Raw genomic sequence first — 15,963 nt, 5'->3', positions numbered from 1 at the left:
TTTAGAACTCATTTAGCTTAGCTTAGAACTTGTTTAGCTTAGTTTAGTTTAGAACCAGTTTAGTTTAGAACTATTTAGTTTAGTATAGAGACAGTTTAAGTAAGTTTTAGGACCAGTTTAGTTTAGTTTAGTTTAAAACCAGTTAAGTTTCGTTTAGAACTCATTTAGCTTAGCTTAGAACTTGCTTAGCTTAGCTTAGAACTTGTTTAGCTTAGTTTAGAGCTTGTTTAGCTTAGTTTATTTTAGAACCAGTTTAGTTTAGAATAAATTAGTTTAGTATAGAGACATTTTAAGTAAGTTTTAGGACCAGTTTAGTTTAGTTTAGTTTAAAACCAGTTAAGTTTCATTTAGAACTCATTTAGCTTAGCTTAGAACTTGCTTAGCTTAGCTTAGAACTGGTTTAGCTTAGTTTAGAGCTTGTTTAGCTTAGTTTATTTTAGAACCAGTTTAGTTTAGAATTAATTAGTTTAGTATAGAGAGTTTTAGGACCAATTTAGTTTAGTTTAGTTTAAAACCAGTTAAGTTTCGTTTAGAACAAATTAGTTTAAAAAGTTTCTCCCAAAACTTTTTCAAAAAAAAAAAAAAAAAAAAAAAAAACAACCCCTGACACTCATTTTCATTCACACAAACTTTATTCATGTCAACATGTCTGTGTTGGCCCTTATCACATGACACTAAGATACACAACACAGCTACACACATACACACACTGTAACACACACACAAACACACACACACACACTACAGTGTGGGCTGCTGCATATTTCAGTTTAATAGATCTATGTATATGTTCCTCACATATATAAGATACATTATCATCTTCATATAATCTGTAAACGTTAATATTAATACCACAGAGTGAACGATCACCATTGCTGCGCTGCGTTCAACACTTCACTGATCAATAAAGAACATTCAAAACAACCATGCTGACATTAGTCTGAACACAAGGACACTTCACAAACACTCTGCTAACATGTGGTGTGTTGAACGTAGCTCAGAGCTCAACTAACTCTATAGAGACAACACAACATGAACAACACACGGGTAGAATAAATAGATCAGCAGATAGTTTAGATTCAGTTCAGTCAGCAGCTGCTGAACATTAATACTCCTGAAGGTCTGGATCAATACTCTGTGACCTAAATTTACAACAGTTCCATCTCCTCAACTCATTTATCAAACCACTGGATTCATTTCTATTGCCACAAATGGTGTTTTTATACAGTGATTATTCAACAAAACTGATTTTAATTAACAACTTGAGGTTATGCTGTTTTCTAATAATTCCTGTTGACATGTTCTCGAAATCATTTGTTCTAATAACAGGTTGATTTGTAAACTAGTTACAGTGGGTCAGTCCAGTTGGTCACTTACTTCAATCCAAATTCTATTATTATCTATTAATTCTTCTCAGGAAACGGAAATAAAATGTAAAATCAATGAAACCTTCACACTGTCAGTATTTGTTGTTGTCGGTTTGTGGTACTGATTCTGGTTTTAATCCAGCTGGAACCTGTCAGAGTTAGAACCTGATTGAACCAATATGAACAGTGTCACACAGAACCAGTTGGAACTGGTTAAAATCATATGGTAGTAAAGAACAGATGACAGTAGAAGACAGTAGATTCTCTGGTTTCAGTGAAAGAAAGTGAACACCAGGGAAACACCAATATATTCTTAACAAGGTGACAGCTAACATTGATAAATGCCATACTGGCAAGAACTGCAGATAATAAATAAAACAATAAATAGATCAATAAATACATAACTTAACACAATATATAAACTTTACACTGTAAAGAAAAGATTAAATCTCTTTAGCTCGAGACATGAGGAACAAAACTGCAAATAAAAACACAACTCAACTCCAAGAGATGATGCAGCAAGCTAACAGCTAACAGACTAGTAGTGTATGCATACAGTTAACTAACAGGCTAGCTGTGTGCACAGGTCTGATCCCAGACCAGCCTGAAAGTCCAGAGAGGAGTGAGATGTGCATCATCTCTGGAGGTTTGTACAGTACGTTATAAACCTGATGTGAGCTGATAATCACGTGATGCTGTCGCTGCTGTTTTTGATGTGATATATGACAGTGAAGGCAGACAGACAGGCAGCTGGCCTGTCTCACCCTCCTGACAGCAGGCAGACAACTGGACAACATATTTATACACTCGATATTGCAGTAGTACTTTGCTGATCATTTGCTATATATTCATAATGTGCGGATAATCAATATCATTATCATTATTACTAGTAAAGTTCACAGTAACACATCATCATCAGTAGAGACCAGTAGAACAGTTCAGTAGACACAAACACACACTCGGGTCAGGTTAACCCTCAATAGAAGACTGGGGGCTCTCTCCATGGGCGGGGCTACCTTTACTGGGGCGACTGGGAAAAAAACGACAGAAAACAACCACGAAGAAAGAGAAAAGAGGAGAACAACAGTGAATCAACAGAAAAATAAACAGGCAGGAGGTTTAAGGGTCAAAGGTCACGGCAGATAAAAAACAGTACTCTGCTAGGACCAGTTACAACCAGTTAGAACCAGTCAGAACTAACTGGCACCAGTCAAAGCATCTGGGACCAGACACACCTGGCTGGAGCCAGTGAGAACTGTTTAGAACCAAACAGTAAATAAAGAGAACAGAGTCTGATAGACTGAGAATAGAACACAATAGATGGTTATACACATCTTTATGCCGATGACACTAAACTCAACATGAATAGAGAATATCTACTGACTGTGAATGCCTCTCTGACTGACAGGATCATATAAACAGGCCTCCGAAAACATAACATAACCACCTGGAACCAGTGGGAACCTTCTGGGACCAGCTACCAAAAGTAGAAACATGTCAGAACCAGCTAGAACCGGTAGGAACCAGTTGGATCCCCAAAGAAGGTGAACCCCATTTTTACTAGTCAAAACCTGTTGGAACCAACTGGAACTTGTTGGCAGTCTGAACCAGTGTAAACAGTCTGAACCAGAAGGAGCTGGTGTGGTGCGGTATGAAATGATCTTTGTTTGGTGACATCATTTTAGAGTCTGTGATGTAGTGACTGGGGGGTGGAGTCACAGTCACAGCTGTCAATCATGACATCACAGTACAGCGACCCCCCGTTTGAACTTCACTGTGGGAAGTCGGCCATCTTTATTTACAGTTATTGATCAGAACCTGATCAGTATTCAAATTGTGTGTGTGTGTGTGTGTGTGTGTGTGTATTAGAGGGAGGAGTCAGAGGCTGGTCTGGAGGATCGTGATAGAGATGCAGGAGCCCTCCTTCTGAAGACAACAAACAAACAAACAGCAGACAGAGAGAGAGAGAGAGAGAGAGAGAGAGCAGAGAGAGAGAGAGAGAGAGACAGAGAGAGAGAGAGAGAGAACAGAGAGAGAGAGACAGAGAGAGAGAGAGACAGTCAGTAACAGGTTGATGGAGTGATGTGCTGTCAATCACACAGCTAATTATGATGTGAGGACAGCGATCTGATTGGACAATGAGCTACACACACACACACACACACACACACACAGAGAGAGAGAGAGAGTTGGTGAAAGACAGTGACATCACACAGACAGCTGACGTACCATTGGTGAACTCCTCACTGGTCACTGATAGAGATTCTGAAAAAATAACCATATATGGTCAATATGAGGGGGGAGGGGCAGAAGGCGGGGCTACCTCTGACACTGACACACCTGAGAGCTTCATGTTTAGCCTTATAAGGTACTGTTAGCACAGGATCACACAAACAGAGACAGACAGACAGGTGAGTAGACAGGTAAGTAGACAGACAGACAAACAGGTAGACCGACAGGTAGACAGGTAAGTAGACAGACAGACAGACACATGGGTAGACAGACAGACAGACAGGTAGACAGACATGGCTCCAGGTGGATGTACAGGTGTGACAGACAGGTTGTTCAGTGCAGAGGTTTTTCAGATCCTGGTTAGCTTAGCACAAACACTGGATGTGGGTTGAAACTGTTAGCCTAGCTGTATCATTGGCGGTGTTGCTAATGTGTGATGACAGACAGACTGAAACCAGACGAGTGGCTCAGACTGTTCGTATCTGTGGTTCAAACACTAACAGCTCAGTAACATGCAGCTGTTGTCGGGGGTTTGTTACTGTGGATGAAGCTATGCTAACAGTTTCCCCCTGCTTCCAGTCTTTGTGCTAAGCTAAGCTAAGCTCACAGACCTCTCTCTGAAATGGAGGATGAAAAGGTGATGATGAGTGTGAGGATGAAGAGAAAAGGAATGAGCAGAGGGAGGAGAAGAAGAAAGAAAGACCAGTCTTTCTTCTCCATGTCTGTGCAGGTTGTTTGTGGATCGCTGCTTTTCTGTCTAAAGCACCAACGAAGAAGAAATTCTGACCACAAAATTCCTCCTCCTCCTCTTCTTCTTCTTCTGTCCTGATAAAACACTGAGTCCAGTTTGATCCAATCACACGACTCAGAGAAACAGAGTCTGCTTTAAATCAGGAAATGAAGGCTTTTATTTTAGTAATGTTTTGTGTGTGTGTTAAACCAAACTGGACACACCTCTCTGACCTGAAACACTCAACACCTGGAAACATCTGGAGGACATTCATGCTGCATTCAGGTAACATCACAGTGTGGGAAATTTCAGTTTACAGCTTCTGTTGTTTACATTACCTGGGGACTCCAGGTGGTGGCGCTCTGTTTGGCCGAGAGGGGACAGAGGGCGGTGGTCCAGGGTCAGGTGACACCGCGGGACGGCCCGGGGGGCCGGGGGCTGCACGACCGGCCGGACGAGGAGGCCCAGGTGGGGCCCGGCGCTGGGGGGTCGGACTGGACATGGGAGACCTGAGGAGAGACCAGATCAACTCGGTGACGCCATGCACACTCGGTACCTGTGTAACACCTGACCTGTCGCCACAGTTACCTGCGTCCGGATGGCATTCCCGTCACCTGCAGCCAGGAGTCGTCGACAGGTGGAGGCATCGCTGTGGTGATAGTGGAGGTGCTGATGTCACCGATGATGCTGAGGCCTGTGCGCAGAGCGTGGTACATCCTGAGCATCTCATCACGGTGCTGAGCCTGAGGGGGGGGGTGTCAGGGTTCATCCTCTGAGGATCAGGAACGTCTACAGCAGATTTACACTGTCGACCTGCTGTCTGTGTGTTCACCTGTCTGTCTGTCTGTCTCAGGGTCTCACCTGTTCCTGGGACTCCTCCATCAGGGAGTTCTGGTCTCCGCAGGAGTACAGCTGAGCGAGCAGGTCAGCATGGATGAACTCCTTTGTCTGAGGAGCAGAGAGGTCACATGACTCATGACATCATTTCAGGTGTGTGTGTGTGTGTGTGTGTGTGTGTGTCTGTGGCATACATTGTTGACCATCAGGTGCATGATGGTCTTGGGGATCAGGTCTCTGACGGTGCGGTGGATGATGGACAGGTACGAGTCCACCAGGTTCCTGACGATCTCCACCTGTCGCTCCAGCTGTGGGTCCAGACTGTGGATCTGCCCGTCGCCGCTCGACTCCTCCACCTCCACCTGCAACAACATGGTTGCTGAGTGACCACACACCACCTCCACCCACCACTCAAACACTGACACACCTGTCTGCACCTGTTACCATGAAGCTGTATGCTAATGTATACTAGCTCTGCCCCTCTGCTGCCGGTGTTTGAAAACATTTTTGTCCTCTGTTCAGTTTCTTTTCAACTTTTTACTGTGAACTCTAACACAACGATAACAACACAAATAAACTGGTCCATGCATTTGTTACTTCTAGGCTGGACTACTGTAATTCATTATTATCAGGCTGCCCCAACAAGTCTCTAAAGACTCTGCAGCTGATTCAAAATGCTGCAGCACGATTACTGACAGGAACTAGGAAAAGAGACCATATTTCTCCTGTGTTAGCCTCTCTACATTGGCTCCCAGTCAAATCAAGAGTAGAATTCAAAATCCTCCTCCTCACATACAAAGCCCTTAATGGTCAGGCTCCATCTTACCTTAAAGATCTCATAGTCCCCTACAATCCCACTAGAACCCTGTTCTCCCAGAATGCTGGTTTACTGGTGGTTCCCAGAGTTTCTAAGAGTCGATGGGAGGCAGAGCCTTCAGTTATCAGGCTCCTCTACTGTGGAACCTTCTCCCAGTTTCGGTCCAGGAGGCAGAAACACCCTCTGCACCTTTAAGAGTAGGCTTAAAACTTTCCTCTTTGATAAAGCTTATAGTTAGGGTTGGCTCAGGCTTGAACCATCCCTTAGTTATGCTGCTATAGGCCTAGACTGCTGGGAGATCTCCCATGATGCACTGAGCTTCTCTCTCTCTCTCTGTCTCCACAGTATGGATTCATATCCCATGTTACATGTTATTAACTCAGTATCTTCCCTTTCCTGTAGTATTGTGCTCTTCCGTCTCTCTCTCCTCTTCTGTCTCTTTCTGCAGGTATTTCTGCCTCTGGAGCTGTAGAGTCTGATCTGTGATGACAAGTCTCCTGCTGCTCCTACAACTCCACTCAACACCTGCTGCTAGAATTACAAATTACTTATACTGCTATTAGTTGTGTTGCTACACTACAAAAACCACCTCTCAGGAGGAAATAAATATTATAAGTGGAACTGAACCAAATGATGCAGTTATCAGCTCTAACAATCATGCTGAGTCCACACCTTTATATATTTCTGAGAACTGACCTGTGTGAGCTGCTTCTGTCCATTCTGTTCAGTTTCTGAGTGAATCTCTGACAAACACCAGGAATATTTCTCCCTCACCAGGAAACATAAAGATGATTTGATTTGAACATGTTAAATCCTGATTTGACCTCAGAGGTCAGGTCAGTTTGATGAGTGAACCCAGTCTTTGTTGACTCACAGACAGAATGAGGAAGTGATAAACAGGAAGTGACTCACCTTCTCTTTGTCCTGCAGGAGGAGGAATAAAACACAACATGTTAACATGAAGCAGGAATAATGAGTAACACTGACTGATGATGTGAAACTGTAAGAATCTGTAATAATGTAGTAAAGAGTTGTACCACGCTGCGTTCAGGGTACACTCCAGCTCGTAGGAAAGAAGCCTTCCAGCTGTCCACCTCCTCCTGAGACTCACTGGCCAGCTCCAGCTGACGGTAGTCTTTATACACATTCCTGTAACAGTTATTAATGTTCAGGCTGAGGAGACAGACACAGATATAACAGACAGTATCATCTGCATACAGGTGTAACCTCCAGTCATTCCTACAGAGACAGAAGAGGACCAAGACCAGAACCCTGAGGGACGCCACCCATCCAGATTGTTGGGAATCAGCTGATCATATTAAATATTGATCAGACCTGTGTTCAGTGTTGAACAGAGCGAAGATGTGTTTGCTGGACATGAAGCTTTTCTCGATGTCTTTCAGTTTCAGGTTGTCCACAGGCAGCATGTACTTCTTCTCCTTCTCCTGTAGGGGGAGACACCAACAACACCATGACGTTAAAGAGACCACGAGGAATAAAACACGGTGTTACTATGTGTAGAGACAGACTGTTCTTTGATGTTACCTCATCGTCTTTGTACCACGACAGTGTCTCTGCCGTCAGGACAAACCAGTACTCTTTGGCTCCGCCCTTCATGATGCCAATGTTGTTGATGGTTAGCCAACCTTTACGGATCACCTGCACACAACAGGTGAGCCACAATGTCGTCAACACAGACAGTGACATCAGTCATGTGACACACTGTTTCCCCTGTCACTGATCATTTATCACTCACTAATCAATCAGTTGATGATTGGTTATGTTCTGCTCAGTAAACAGGTAGAAACCAGGCGTTTAAAACAACCTTTACTGAACAGAATGTAACAGAAAAGAATAAAAACAATGAACACAGAAGAAGATTTTCTAACAAGAATGAATCTTAATGTTTTACTGTCAGAGAATCAGCTCGACCTTTAACCTTAAGTCCCCACTGGGACATAACCCCCCCCCCAAACACACACACACACACACACACACACACACTGAACCACTCACCATGATTTCGTCCTGGTTGCCATGGCAACACAGAAGCAGGGAGGAGGATGGAGAGACAGAGTGAGAAGAAAAGAAAGAAACATGAATGAGGACACCCCCCCCCCACACACACTTCCATCAGGTTACCTGTAGTGACTCACCTGATTTCCTGCTGCTTTCTTCTTGCTCATCTGACTGCTCTTCTGCTGAGCACTGACACACAGACAGGATCACATCAGTACATTAATTCACCTGTATCTGTCACAGGTGAGTCTGAGACTCGTGAGTCTGGTAGAGTCAGGGAGTCAGGAATCACAGGTGCGTGTCAGTGTTTCTTACTTTGCAAAGCCAATGAAATCTTCATGGTTTGTGTTCATGTAGGCCAACTCAATGTCAATCAGCAGCATCACCTGAGGAGACAGACAGGTAGAGACAGACAGGTAGAGAGAGACAGGTGTCAGTTACTGCCTCATCTACTGCTCATCTGATTACATTAGACTAAGAGTCTACAGCCATGCTAACAGCTGGGAGCTAACATGCTAACATCAGCATGAATCAGAGAATGAATATGATGGATGAATGTGAAGGGATGAATATGATGGATGAATGTGAAGGGATGAATATGATGGGATGAATGTGAGTCTGACAGACCTGGTCTTTGGTGCGACTCTCTCTGTCTCTGATGTGCTGAGTGACGATTCTCTCCATCTCCTCTCTGAGCATTGGATACTGAGCCAACTGGAAACAACAAAAGGTCAAAGGTCAGAGGTCAAAGGTCAGGGACTGAGCCAGACAGGAAGTGTTATGTGAAACCTGATGTAAGAGGTAAACACGACCAGACTCCATTGACAAAAACAAGAATTTTACTGAGCAGAACACAGGAGCAGCTGGAATACCACTGCCTCCATCTGTCAGTGTGGAGCAGGAAAAGAAGTAGTAGTAGTATTAATGGTAGTATTAGTAGTAGTATTAGTAGTAGTAGTAGTAGTAATATTAGTATTATTATTATTATTATTATTATTATTAGTAGTAGTAGTAGTAGTAATATTAGTAGTAGTATTATTATTGTTAGTGGTAGTAGTAGTAGTAGTAGTAGTACCTTCTGTGTACACTGCCTGACGGTGTTGACCAGCTCACTGATCACCATGTCGACACATTTCTGACACGGCTCTTTGATCTGAGCGATCTGACGCTTCACAATCGTCTCAAATGCCATGTCAGGTGTGAACAGACCCGTCCTGAAAAGAGAGCACGGGTAAGTCAGGTGACAGCTACAGGTAACAGGTAACACAAACACAAACCTGGACTTTAAACTCACCTGATTCCATGGATGTTCTTGATGGCGTAGCTGATTTCTTTACGAAGAGTCTTCTCATCGCTCTCCAGCTGCACGCACACACACACACACACACACACACAGGTTAAATGTTGATCACATTCTGATCAATAACTGTAAATAAAGATAGCTGACATGACTCCTCCCACAGTGAAGCACACCTGGATCACCCCCTGGTGGCTGACTGTTGTTTTTAATGAATTATTTGATGTTAAAACAGGGTGTGATGTCATGACTGTGATTGGCAGGCTGGTATGTGGGGGCGAGACTACGACACAGTGGCTCCACCCCCCAATGACTACATCACAGACTTGGTGCTCGTATTTGTGATATTGTAGTTTCATGTTCGTAGAGAGGAGGAGGAGACATGTCGGCCATCTTTAGATACACACTGTATGTGTGTGTGTGTGTGTTACCTTGACCAGTTCGAAGGGGAAGCGCTCGTGGAAGATCCGGTTGATCTTTGCTCCTCCTGACAGCTCATAGGTGTCGACCTGATCTCCAGATCCTTCGATCCGCTTCTCAAAGTCCACCGCGAACTGCTGCACCATCCTGACGCACAAAGACACACACACTAGGTACTCTGTGTATCAGTGTGTAGTAGTGTGTAGTAGTGTGTAGTAGTACTGAATACTCGGTGTACTGACTGCAGCAGAGCCTTGGTCTTGCGGCTCGGGTCATCCGGTCTGAAGTTCTTGTACTCCTCCACCTCCTTCTCGATGGACAGCAGCTGGCTCTGCAGTTTGCTGCGTAACCCTGGCAGCGTGTCCCGGATGTGGTTGGTCAGTTGCTAGGGGTAACAGAGAAATGCTCTGTTACTATGGTTACAGAGGAAGCAGAGAGCAGAGCATATTTCAGAGTCTGAATTCTGACCCAGAGACAGGCTCATGTGGCCACAGCTGGACTCAGCTGGACCAGGTCTGGTCTACATCAGCCTCTGTGCGAGTTCAGACCAGCAGAAGGACAGACACTCAGAGGATGAGTCTGGTTGTTGTTACCTGGTTGAGGATTTTCTGCAGGTAGGCGGTTCCCATGCGGTCGGCCAGGTGTCGGTACGATGGGTGAGACAGGAAGAACTTCCTCTCAGCCTGCAGCGCCGCAGTGATGTCTTTCTTCCCGTCGATGTCCTTCTGACTGCGATTCACCACCCCGATGTAACCTGACACAGTTCAGAGTCTGTTAACACCTGTGGAGCTCTACTGGTTTTCATCCTGGTCTTAGTCTCCATGACTGAGTCTCTGGATCCCTCAGGGTCCATCCTGGGTCCTGTCTTATTCTGACCCTGGATCAGATCTCACTTACAGCAGCACTGAGGGACCCTGGTCTCTGACAATGACTCGCCTGATTTCTTCTTCTTCTACAAATATTCTGCTTTTTATTCAGAGTCACAGACGAGTGTCATTCTAACAGACAGCAGGGAACCAATCAGAGAGCAGGATTGTCTGTGATGTCATGTACCTCTGCGGAGCGGCAGCAGCTTGTTCTCCAGGATGTCTCTGGCATCGGTTCCTTCATCCATCAGGTCCAGTTTGGTGATCACACCGATCGTCCTCAGACCTGAACACACACAGGTCACATGACCACTACGTCATGGGGTAGGGTGGGGTGGTGGGGGTGGGGGTGGTTGTTGGAGGAGGTGCAGGGGAGGAGGTGTAGAGCAGGGGGTGAGGGAGAGTAGAGGAGGAGAAGTAGAGGAGTACAGGAGGAGAAGAGGAGGAGAATTAGAGGAGGAGTAGAGGAGGTGCAGGGGAGATGTAGAGGAGGAGCAGAGGAGGAGTAGAGGAGGAGAAGAGGAGGAGTAGAGGAGGAGACATAGAGGAGATGTAGAGGAGGAGTAGAGGATGAGAAGAGGAGACGTAGAGGAGGAGACGTAGAGGAGGAGTAGAGGAGGAGGTGTAGAGGAGGAGTAGAGGAGTAGAGAAGGAGATGTAGAGGAGGAGTAGAGGAGGAGCAGGGGAGGAGCAGAGGAGGAGTAGAGGAGGAGTAGAGGAGGAGTAGAAGAGGAGTAGAGGAGGAGACGTAGAGGAGGAGTAGAGGAGGAGAAGAGGAGGAGTAGAGAAGGAGTAGAGGAGGAGTAGAAGAGGAGTAGAGGAGGAGACGTAGAGGAGGAGTAGAGGAGGAGGTGTAGAGGAGGAGTAGAGGAGTAGAGAAGGAGATGTAGAGGAGGAGTAGAGGAGGAGCAGGGGAGGAGCAGAGGAGGAGTAGAGGAGGAGTAGAGGAGGAGTAGAAGAGGAGTAGAGGAGGAGACGTAGAGGAGGAGTAGAGGAGGAGAAGAGGAGGAGTAGAGAAGGAGTAGAGGAGGAGCAGGGGAGGAGTAGAGGAGGAGACATAGAGGAGGAGTAGAGGAGGAGAAGAAGAGACGTAGAGGAGGAGCAGAGGAGGAGTAGAGGAGGAGAAGAGGAGACGTAGAAGAGGAGCAGAGGAGGAGTAGAGGAGGAGTAGAGGAGGAGAAGAGGAGACGTAGAGGAGGAGCAGAGGAGGAGTAGAGAAGGAGTAGAGGAGGAGCAGGGGAGGAGTAGAGGAGGAGACATAGAGGAGGAGTAGAGGAGGAGAAGAAGAGACGTAGAGGAGGAGCAGAGGAGGAGTAGAGGAGGAGAAGAGGAGACGTAGAAGAGGAGCAGAGGAGGAGTAGAGGAGGAGTAGAGGAGGAGAAGAGGAGACGTAGAGGAGGAGCAGAGGAGGAGTAGAGGAGGAGAAGAGGAGACGTAGAAGAGGAGCAGAGGAGGAGTAGAGGAGGAGTAGAGGAGGAGAAGAGGAGACGTAGAGGGGTAGAGGAGGAGTAAAGGAGGAGACATAGAGGAGGAGTAGAGGAGGAGAAGAGGAGACATAGATGAGGAGTAGAGCAGGAGGAGTAGAGGAGGAGCAGGGGAGGAACAGAGGAGGAGGAGTAGAGGAGTAGAGGAGGAGAAGTAGAGGAGGAGCAGAGGAGGAGGTGCAGGTCTGGTTCTGGACTCGGACCTTGCGGGTCGACCTCCTTGGCGATCTTCAGAGCGTCGGAGTTGGCGAGGTCAGAGTTGGCCGGAGAAACAGCCAATAGGAGGCAGTTGTCCTTGGTGACGAACTGAAGCAACATGTCTCTGATCTGGTGCTCGATGTCGGCAGGTTGGTCCCCGACAGGAACCTTCGTCATCCCAGGAAGATCCACCAGAGTCAGGTTCAACACTGACACACACACACACAGCTGATCATCAACACACCATCCACTGGTTCTGAACAAGGTGTATCAGTGTGTATCAGTGTGTGTCTGTGTATCAGTGTGTGTCTGTGTATCAGTGTTTATCAGTGTGTATCAGTGCGTTACCGTTGGGGGAGTACACTCTCAGGTTTATGGGGACCGGACTGATTCCTTTGTTGTGTCCAGTCACTCGATCAGTTTCAGCTTCGATCTCCTGACGAACTTCATCGAAGTCGGTGAACTTCTTTCCTTTGCAGTGCAGGAACTCAGCATACTCTGATCACAGGAGGACAAACCTGCGTCAGCAAAGCACAACCAACAGGTCCAGTCTGAGGACCGTTCATCGTTTGTGTCTCACCTGTGGGACAGTTGATAAGCTGCAGCACCAGGGGGCGCCGAGTGACGATACCTGAACCACGAGGCAGGAAGTCTCTGAGTGGAGGAGGAGGAGGACAGCAGAGTTAATAAAGACCAGTTTCAGAGTTTATTAATGAGACCAGATCAACATGGACCTGGTGTCAGGCAAGTGTGTGAATGTGTTGGACTGTGGACAGTCAGGGTACTCTGGTTACAGGCAGCGTAGTGAGGACATGAGGCGACAATCAGTGTAAACAGGAAGTAGATTGTCAACTCTGCAGTTGTTTGGTTAGAGAAAATACTACAAGCTAAATGTAACAGAACAGCAGCAGCTGACAAAGACATTCTCCATGTTACATTTACCACTGAGAGTCAAGGCTAGACTGATGTGCCTCATGTGATCAGAGTGTGACCAATCGGGTGAAGGATACACATCAGCGTGGGCGGAGCCTGAGAGGAAACATACATCCAAATGTTTTTAGTTCCTGTATTTCTGAGCTGATTCAGAATCAGAGTCTCATCGACAAACAGCAGGAGCCTCCAGAGTCCTGATCGTGATTCTATTTACTCTGTTCTGCTCTACTCTGCTCTACTGTGTTCTGTTCTGTATATATGATGTGAATCCTTCACACTGACTCTGCAGCTTGAGGAGAAACGTTGTCACGACATCCTCACAGTGTGTGTGTGTGTGTGTATGTGTGTGTGTGTTGCAGGGCTGCAGTGTCTGATTCCCTGCAGTCAGCACACACTCACACACACATCACGCTGTTATTGTCATGCGATGCTGGTTCAACGAAAACCCTGCTGAGTCACATGACCAACACTGACCAATGAGAGGGCAGAGAGAGAGAGAGAGAGAGAGAAAGAGACAGAGAGAGAGTGAGAGAGAGAGAGAGAGAGAGAGAGACTCCTCATCCTCGGGCTGAGGAGGAAGATAAAAATATTCAGCCAATCAAACTACAGACCTCAGAGACCAAAACAACATCTGCCATCATCATACTCAGACTGGGTCACCAACCAGGACCAGCAGGGACCAGCAGGGACAAGCTGGTCCTCTGGTCTTCACCAGCCTGACAACAAACATCAGAGTCAACAGAACATCCTGAGGTCTCACCTCATTTACCAGAGTTTAAATTTAAAGTCGGCAACAACCAAAGTCAAACTGATCACAGTAAACATAAATAATCAATAATAGATCAATAAATGTATTTTTATACAGTGGAAACATCTGGAAAATAATTTCTTCACAGAATAAAGACTGAAACAGACCCTGCAGTCAGACTGTGGTTGGTAGTGACAGCCTGTAGGAGGCACTGACCGTCCTCAGTGTCGCCATCTGTCAAACGTGTTACTGCAGCTTCAAACTTTTACTTCGCAGAGGAGTGACAAGGCTGTAACGTGATTGGTCGGTCAGCTGAGGGGTGGAGCTCCCTCATTGGCTGTTGCTCTTTCAAAATGAAATCACAGGAAGTTTCTATGACTTCATCAGGGGCGTTTACAAGCGCTTAGCATCTTTGTCGCTACATTTACCGCAGAGCTCAGCTCATGAAGGTGAACTGATTCAGATGTATCTCAAACTAGCTGTTGTTAGCAACAGTTGCTAACATCGCTCTACAAACAGCGTAGCAACATGTCCACAGATAAAACCTGAACAGTTCTCTGTGTCTGACTGAAACTAATGAGACTGAGCTGCTATAAACAGGAACATTAGCAGAGAGTTCACTGCTGTTGATGAGGAGCAGCCATCTTGGATTCTGATGTCAGGGTTGGTGGGGTTGCTCTGACTTAAGGAGGCGTTCAGATTCAAACTTCTGACCAGGAACTGAACTGAGTAGAACTGGAACGCACCATTACTTCCCAAACTGATATTCAACCATGTGTTTCGAACTGTGTCACCATGACAACGAAGGTACGCTCCTGTGGGTCGTATCTGGTCTGATATTTGATATTTGACTATAACTCTGTTGCATGCTTTATTGTTTATCTGATATTTTATTGTTTTTATGTAAAACTATAATATTCCTGAATAAACTGAGAGAACAATAATATTAATATTAACACAGAAATATCTTTAATGTTTAATCTCAGCTCTCTGTGATGTTTAACATCATCAACCATAAAATATTAAATATAAATAAATGTATATATTATATAATTTAACCTGAGAACGCGTGAGTACCGTTATATATTATATAATCTAACATTTATGACTGAACAGTCTCAGGTTCTGGATTTATTCAGCGGGTCAGCCGGCCTGCAGTCAGCCAGGCGTCTCCCTCTGACAGCGGCTCTAAGACTCCCTGTGACCAGGGAGACCGGACCGAACCGGACCCACAGGTAGACAGACACACAGGTGTACTCACTTGCCCACGAAGTTCTCCAGCACCGAGCTCTTCCCGGCGCTCTGCCCGCCTACCACCGCGATCTGCGGCAGGTCGAGGTTGGCGTTCTGGCCGATGGAGGAGAAGGCGTCCTGTAGCTGGTTCACCAGCGGGATGAGCTCCTCCATCCCCCGGTTCCCCATGGCGGAGAGACGGGCGGAGAGACAGACAGGCGGAGGAGCGGAGAGACAGGTGGAGGCTGGTGATGGAGGCGAGGGGGGAGACAGGCGGTGATGCTGCAGCTGATCTGTCTGTCGCTCCGGTCTCACGGCGCGGTCCCGCTCCTCGAGGGGCTGATGGATCCGATCAGCTGATCGATTATCGGTCTGATATCAGTGGATGAAGGTTCTGGTGATGATGCTCCTCCAGCTGTGACCTTCAGCTCCCGCTCCTCCTCCTCCTCCTCTGCTCCGCTGAAGGGAGGGACCAGTCCGCATCACACCGGAACACACACACACACACACACACACACACACACACACACACACACACACACACACACACACACATCCGGTACGGACTTTCAAAATAAAACCCGTGTGTAGCCGCTCAACCAAAAATAAATGAGTGGTTTGACGGAGTAAAAAACCTGCACTTCCTCTACCTTTATTGTGAAAGCTAAAGGCCTGTCTTCCGGTGTGTTGGTGTTTAACTGCAGCAGATGACACCTGGAACGGGGGGGGGGGCAGAGCTGCTGTTCAACGTCGCAAACTCAGGAGGCGCTGAAGAGAATTTA

The 15,963-nt window shown here is 46.3% G+C and overlaps 1 protein-coding gene across 4 annotated transcripts; it reads right to left on the bottom strand.

Moving 5' to 3' along the window:
• Positions 1 to 613: 613 nt before the first annotated feature.
• On the bottom strand, positions 614 to 15,699 carry LOC108894323 (dynamin-1). Of its 4 annotated transcripts, none has more exons than XM_018692985.2 (24): positions 15,210 to 15,698; positions 12,848 to 12,921; positions 12,616 to 12,765; positions 12,273 to 12,476; positions 10,773 to 10,871; positions 10,313 to 10,473; positions 9,962 to 10,104; positions 9,731 to 9,866; positions 9,297 to 9,364; positions 9,078 to 9,216; positions 8,630 to 8,716; positions 8,318 to 8,388; positions 8,140 to 8,191; positions 8,000 to 8,011; positions 7,529 to 7,642; positions 7,319 to 7,428; positions 7,021 to 7,132; positions 6,896 to 6,907; positions 5,361 to 5,528; positions 5,191 to 5,277; positions 4,918 to 5,072; positions 4,668 to 4,838; positions 3,597 to 3,632; positions 614 to 2,397 (listed from the first exon to the last, which is right to left on the bottom strand). In XM_018692985.2, exons 1-23 carry the CDS (start codon positions 15,368 to 15,370, stop codon positions 3,611 to 3,613), a joined length of 2,508 nt encoding a protein of 835 aa, XP_018548501.1. In that variant the 5' UTR covers positions 15,371 to 15,698; the 3' UTR covers positions 614 to 2,397; positions 3,597 to 3,610. The 4 variants fall into 4 exon arrangements, with proteins under 4 accessions (XP_018548501.1, XP_018548486.1, XP_018548493.1 ...); XM_018692990.2 differs by lacking the exon at positions 614 to 2,397 and adding an exon at positions 2,404 to 3,293 and having other exon boundaries at positions 15,210 to 15,699; XM_018692970.2 differs by lacking the exon at positions 3,597 to 3,632.
• Positions 15,700 to 15,963: the final 264 nt, after the last annotated feature.

Source organism: Lates calcarifer, unplaced genomic scaffold (genome assembly GCF_001640805.2).
Source record: "Lates calcarifer isolate ASB-BC8 unplaced genomic scaffold, TLL_Latcal_v3 scaffold_20_43, whole genome shotgun sequence".
Classification (NCBI taxonomy): domain Eukaryota; kingdom Metazoa; phylum Chordata; class Actinopteri; family Centropomidae; genus Lates; species Lates calcarifer.
The sequence above is the reverse complement of the archived record's forward strand: the minus strand, read 5'-3'. Positions and strand labels throughout refer to the sequence as shown.